At 41.3% G+C, this 7,129-nt stretch overlaps 1 protein-coding gene across 3 annotated transcripts in view; it reads left to right on the forward strand.

The window, feature by feature from the left end:
* Positions 1 to 7,129, forward strand: part of SNX21 (sorting nexin family member 21) — a 28,616-nt gene that overhangs the window by 17,854 nt on the left and 3,633 nt on the right. For all 3 annotated transcript variants that reach the window (XM_073683894.1, XM_073683895.1, XM_073683896.1), the window contains exons 2-3: positions 3,366 to 3,552; positions 3,685 to 3,839. In XM_073683894.1, the coding sequence (XP_073539995.1) occupies positions 3,366 to 3,552; positions 3,685 to 3,839 (342 nt within the window). The remainder of the gene's footprint in view (positions 1 to 3,365; positions 3,553 to 3,684; positions 3,840 to 7,129) is intronic.

Genomic DNA, 7,129 nt, shown 5'->3' on the forward strand with positions numbered 1-7,129 from the left:
GCATCCCTTAAAGGGAACTGTGTATGCTGCAGTCCATCAACCGCTGCTGACGCGCTGTTCATTTTGTTTTTTATCTGCGGGACTTCAGCATTTAAGCTGGGGTTTGTTAGGTAGTGGACAAGCCCTTTAAGGAATCACTAGAGTATATGTGCATATTTGTACTGTTTTTATAACCAGACTGAGTGTATATGATGTACAGAAACCTAGCTCTAATATTCTAATAAGTGTCATTCTATATGGGACCTAAGCATATAGGTGTGGAGAGGATATATTACTGATGTGGTGATGCATATATATGGATCAATGGGTATACAGTCATACTTGTATAATATGTAAGTACTGTGATGCACTGTTAGGAGGTTATCCCAGCTGTATGTAGGCTCAGGAGGATAACATTGGTGTGGTTACATCCTGCATGTACATTACTTCTCTGCCTATACATATATGAGCATACATGGTGGTGCTTAGTTCCTTGATGAGTTTTCAGCTTTTTTGCGTTCTTTCTTATACTTGGCGTGCCAGGGCAGCCTGTCACATGCTTGATGCTATTTCTGTGACTATTCCATCTGTGTTTTCCTCCCGATGTTACATGCCTCATCAGACCACAGGCATTTTGTAGCTGAAGTAGCCCTAGATTAGATGACCGGTCACTTGCCATCTCTTGTCTCCATGACTGCTCAAGCTCAAAGCCTGTTTTTCTGCTTCCCATCTCTAATGACGTCTGGTTAGTTTGTAAAGGGTTTCATATTTTAATAGTTGCTAACTAGGGGACTACGCCTCTTCATCCAGGTAGTAAAAGTGGACAACTTGCAATGTGGCTAGTACACATGGTGAAAATGCAGAACATTCTTAGTTGGTTTCAAGGGTAATATGTGTGCGGACAAGGGTGGTCCAAGAGGTTTACGTTCACATCATAAACTCCGATGCCCTCAATTCAAAAGTGCTGCCACCTCACATTACAGTGCCTCAGTCTAGAACATGGAAGGGGGCATGGGACGAGTCATGACACTTACACAGTGCTGTGCATAGGTTTCTGCCATTTTTTACCATACTAGATTATATGAATTATTTCAAAGGTAATGCAACTATTTACAGCAGACTTGTCAAACTTGTTGCCATTGCTATGAATAATTATGTTGTAATTAGGACTATTTGCTTATTGTGAAATGATCCCCCGAAATATTGGACTGTTTTCTGTTAGTGATTTGTCTATGGCAAACTGTTAAGCATACTTTAGTCAAGACTTGTTAAAATAATTGTTTCCATATCAAAGGTGTTCATACCAATTTTCATATTTGTTAGTAGTTACCTTTAGTTAATTGCACGAAACTGCAATCTTCATTCGGTTTAAGACCTTACTCCCCAATATGCAGCATGATCCAAGTATCAGGTTTTTGTTTTTTTTTTTCTGTGGGAATCTCTCTCAGTAATGTAGGTTGGATTTGAGCTCTATATAGCTTCTATCCTGCACTTATCTCCTCTTCATGTGCTTTCCTTTTTGTTTATAGCCTGTTTTCTTGTCCCTCTCTGAGACTGTAGCTACCATTCCTTTACCACACTGGAGATCTGTGTACATCCCCATTCCTGCTGCTATCTCTAACACTAAGAGAAGGGAGGGGAAGGGCAGTGAGAGCTCTGACATGTTTCTGAAAGACATCTGCGGGAAAAAATTATTCGAATGAAGAATATTTATAAAGTTGCAACTTTATGCATTTAGGAAGCCAATTAACAATAAAAAAAAATCTGTATAAATAGACTTTAACCTCTTCATTACATCTGCCGTACATGTTCAGCCAAGTCGGAAGTAGGTGTATGGAACCGGCTCCCGGAGTGAGACCACCCCATACCTTGGCAGGTCATGGCTGTGTGTTACAGCCAGGACCTGCCTCTAAACAATCACAGGTGGAGCAGTTCTCTGCCCCTGATGGTTAATCTGTTAAATGCCGCTGTCAATCTGACATGGGGGCGCATCATTCAATGTAAAACAATAGCAGAACTGCTTTTTTTTTTTTTTCACAATTTCTCCCCACTTTTTCCCATTTTCTAGTACACTATGTGGTAAAATTAATGTTGTCCTTCAAAAGTACAACTTGTACTGCAAAAATCAAGCCCTCATATGTTTATGTGGACAGAAAAATTAGTTATGGCTCTGGGAAGAAAAGGAAAAAAACGAAAACGCAAACATGAAAATTGGCCCAGGTGTGAAGGGGTTAAAGTAAAGTAACTCCCAGTAGCAAACTACGCTAAGGTCACTAAAAAGGTTTTAGAACTTGTCCCCCCATTTTAGGTACTAATTTTAACTTAACTTTTTAAGGCCTCATCCAGACATCTGTTTCTTCACGTATGCAAAAAAATTGCCGAGTTTAGTCAGTTGTTGGTAATTGTCAGTTTCTATCATAAGTGTTTTTCATGTACGAATAAATAAATCACAAAGCTTCTCCTATCCTTCACAGTGTTAATCACGTACTGTACACTGATGCCGTCCATGTGTTGCTAGCGATTTTCACAGACCCATGGACTTGTACGTGTACTTTTCATCTGTGATGCTGGTAAAAATATGGCCTGGTCTCTGTGATTTCTGCACAAACACAGTCTGAAAATGCATGGACATGTAAACCACCCCATAGACTATATGGGTATGTGTTCTAGCCATGAAAATTACGACTAGAACACACGTGAAACACGAATGTCAATATGACACCTAAGGGTATGTGCCCACGAAAAGGAGCCGCTACGGCCCCGACGCTGCTGAACAGCCCTGCGGCCCCGACGCTGCTGAACAGCCCTGCGGCTTCCGCCCTCATAGTACAAATGAGCGCCCACAATTTTTTTTCCCGACATAGGGACGTTTCTCATTATTGTTAGTCTATGGGAAAAGCCCACATGTGGACCTGCAAGAGAAATGAAAGACGGCCTGATCCGCAGCCTCTAGAAATCCCATCCACTATGCTGTAACATCTGGACGCTGCAGGCTTGACGCTGTATAAACATGCAGCTTCAAACCCACAGCGGCTCCTGCTCGTGGGCACGTACCCTTAGGCCTCTGTTTGCTGTCAGAAGGAAACCTTTTACAATCTGAGACTAAAAAGCTAACGATGCAGTTGGCGCCTCTGCTTTTCCTGGACTCCAGCCTGATGGCGCTCACTCGAGTTACATTGTAACAAGCTGAAGCTGGCTAAATAGCAGGGGACCTCTTTAGCTGCTGAATGTTATGAAGATTCCATTCTCTGACAGCACAAAAAGCTTGACCTAGAAAAATTGAACTGTAAAGTATTAATGTTGAGCTTTCAGTTACATAAGAGCGGACAACCTACATTTTATCACATGTAGTTATCATTTTATTAATATTTGCAATATCCTTTTAGATGGCCTCAAAGCTGCTTCGCCGCTTCCGTCCCTCTACACGGAAACAGCAGAGAGGTCCTGGACCTCCAGAAGAGCCTCCAGAGATTGCAGAGTTGGTGGATGATGCTGAAGGACTATCTGTTCGTCTGAGTGGGACCCTCAGTTTGAGTGAAGACAGTCTAGGCTCTGAGGAGAGTGATGGAACCGGTACGAAATGAACTCATTCTAGCATCTCAACGGGTGAAAGTGTAGTGTGAGGCATGTGAAGGTTTTTGTATGTGCCTGCATATTTCTTTCCAGGTTTATCCCATCTGCTACTGTATTGTACTTTTCCTGCAGAGGGTCGATGCATAGAAGAGCTGAATACCCATTCCCTCTTGACACAGCAACTTAGAGAGATGTGGGCCCATGCCCAAGATCATAGCATGCCCATCCGGCTCACGTTTGAGGTGACTGAGGCTAATGTGGTGAGGGACAACCATGCCAAGTATGTTGTAAGTGTTCTTCTTTTCCGTGTAATATAAATTCTGAGATTTATTTGGCTTACTTATATGTAGTGTTTAAAGAAGCACTCCTCCCATCAAAGTTTTTATCCTCTTAATATATTGCAGTCATATTATATAGCACTGTGTACTTACAATTGCTCATTTTGCCTTTTCTACCCAGTAAATTCTTCTTTACTCTATGTAAAAACAGGATGTCTCTTGTCCGTGCATTTGTTATTCTCTTCAACTCGTGACCCAGCTGCTCCCTTTTCCTACCGTCTGCTAGGAACTTTTGCAGTGACTTATGACTCATACAGGGAAAAGAGACTTCCTGTTTCTACATAGAACTTACTCTGCTTTTAATCACATGATGTCATATACCTAATGGAAAACAGACAAATTAATTGGGTAGAAAGGCAAAATAAGCAATTGTAAGTACACAGGGCTATATAATATGATGACTGCAATATATTAAGTAAAAATTTTGATGGGAGAAGTGCGTGTTTAATTTTGTGATTAGACTTCACGTAGCATAGTAGAAACTGCCCAATCTTGTCAATGCTATTCTACAAGGGGGTTAACTGTTCTGGGCAATCCTTTTAATTATATGGGTCTATTTAACATGGGCTAGTCACAGGATGCCACTTGAGGGAACTCGTAGCACTTAGCTGTAATGCGTGGGTAAGTTATAAAATAAAGACACTGTGTACATCAGGGGTCTCAAAATGGGCCGCATAGAAAAAATATGAAGGGCCACGTTCTTTGCGAAAGAAGATTGTTTTCAGTGATAACACGGTGGCTCGGTGGTTAGCATTGCAGCGCTAAGGTTGTGGGTTCAAATCCCACCAAGGACAACATCTGCAAGGAGTTTGTATCTTCTCCCGTGTTTGCGTGGGTTTCCTCCGGGTTCTCCGGTTTCCTCTCACACTCCAAAGACATACTGATAGGGAATCTAGATTGTGAGCCCCAATGGGGACAGTGATGATAATGTCTGTAAAGCACTGTGGAATTAATGGCGCTATATAAGTGAGTAAAATAAAATAAATACCATTATAATTCTAGATGACTTTCTATAAAAAAAAAATTTTGCATTTTTTTTTTATTCTTTTTAATGGTGTCTATGGTACAGGTCTTTTTTACTTCAATTTTTAAATCAAACAGCATTTTTAGTAGCCAAATATTATTCCATTACTTTTTCATTCTAGATTTTACATTTTTTTAAAATTGTTTTTTCTTACCCCCCCCCCTCCCCCCAATCAGTCCCATACCGTTTTACAAGTAGCCCCATATAGTAATTCTGGCCCCCATCTAGTAATGTCTCTCAGCCTGTAATAATATCCCCAAGCTTGTAATAATGTCCCAATATTTTAAGTAATGTCCACACCCGTGTCCCCTTTTTGTAACAATGCCCCCCATTCTGCTGCTCTTTACATACACACAAAAAATTATTCTCATTAGACCTCGCTCCCTCAGCAGAGTCCTCTTTGTCCACCACAGCCGGGGCGCTTAGAAATTACTAAATGCGCGCTGACGTCTGTGGCTTGTTGCAGAGAAGAGCGACCAAGGTTATTAGAGGACTGGGGGGTCTGCAATACCAAGACAGGTTATTACACTTGGGGTTATTTACTGTGGAAAAACGAAGGCTTAGGGGTGATCTTATTACTATGTACAAGTATATGAGGGGACAGTACAAAGACCTGTCTACTGATCTTTTTACTCTGAGGCCAGAGACGGGGACAATGGGGGCATCTTCTACGTCTGGAGGAAAGAAGGTGTAATCATAATCACAGACGGGGATTCTTTACTGTAAGAGCAGTGAGACTATGGAATTCTCTGCCGCATGATGTTGTAATGAGTGATTCACTATTAAAATGTAAGAAGGGCATGGATGCCTTTCTTGAAAAGTATAATATTACAGGTTATAAATACTAGATTCCTTGATAGGACGTTGATCCAGGGAACTAGTCTGATTGTCGTATGGAGTCAGGAAGGAATTTTTTCCCCAATGTGGAGCTTAGTGTTTGCCACATGTTTTTTTTTGCCTTCCTCTGGATCAACATGTTAGGCTATGGGTTGAACTAGATGGACTTAGTTTTTAAGGTTGAAGGAAGACTATGTTACTATGTTACATGTGGCCCGCATGCTTGAGACCCCTGGTCTACTTGATGCATTAACATGCTGTGTCTTTCAGAGAGGTGCTATTCACCTTTTGTTAGGGTACATCTATGACTTTTTTGACTAGTCAAAAATTAATCAAACCGCCACATGGTTGTAATACTGGAATATGTTTTTTTACCTCAGCATTTTTGTCGGGTTTCACCTGTAAAAATTTCAGTCTCAAAATACCATTTTGTAGTATAGAGAATAATTCAGCTCATCTGTACCCGGGCTAGTCGAACGGCTGCTTCCTAGGCGGTGGATACGTAGGAAGGGAAAACTAAACCAGTGACCAAAATTGGTTAAAACTTTGTATTTATTTCTTCATATATGCCAGGCGGTTCCACAAACAGGAAATTAGACCTCACTTACACGTTTCAGGTACAACTAGCCCTTAATCATAGCATATAAACAGCTATACGAGCAGTGGTTTAAAAACCTTCCAAAAGTCAGTCTTGGGGTACGTGCCCACGGACAGGAGCCACTGCGGGTTTGACACTGCATGCTTATGCAGTGTCAAAACTGCAGCAGCCATATGTTACAGCATAATGGATGGGATTTCTAGAAATCTCATGTCCACTATGTGTCTCCGTGCACCTGCGGCTCACCCGTGGAAACTGACATGCAGCACGTCTTTCAGGACTGCAGCATGTCAATTTCTCTTGTGGGTCCGCTAATGGACTTCCCCATAGATCATCATCTACGAGGAAAGTCCGCACGTGAAAAATAAAAAAAAAATGCATCGCTCATTTGCATAATGAGAGGAAGCCGCGTGACTATTCCGCAGTATTGGGGCCGCAGGTGGCTCCTGACCGTATGCACACACCCAAATGGTATACATATTGATTTATTCATTACTTCTACCTTATGGCTAATCAAGAACCTATCGGGTGCAATTAATGAATAAATCAATGTTGTATACCATTTGACTGACTTTTGCAAGGTTTTTAAACCACTCAATTTTTTTGCATACAAGAAAAATCTGACATCTGAACGAGGCCTCAGTCATACAGGACTCCAGTAAAGATGGTTCCATCAGCTCCAAGTACCACACAAATCACATTAACTAGAAGGAGCATTCAACTCTCAAAATCTATTTAGAAAAAGCCTTGGGCCATGTTCACATGGTCAGTATTTGTATG

This window comes from Phyllobates terribilis, unplaced genomic scaffold (assembly GCF_046119375.1).
Source record: "Phyllobates terribilis strain yellow unplaced genomic scaffold, ASM4611937v1 Scaffold_5__5_contigs__length_657084704, whole genome shotgun sequence".
NCBI lineage: Eukaryota > Metazoa > Chordata > Amphibia > Anura > Dendrobatidae > Phyllobates > Phyllobates terribilis.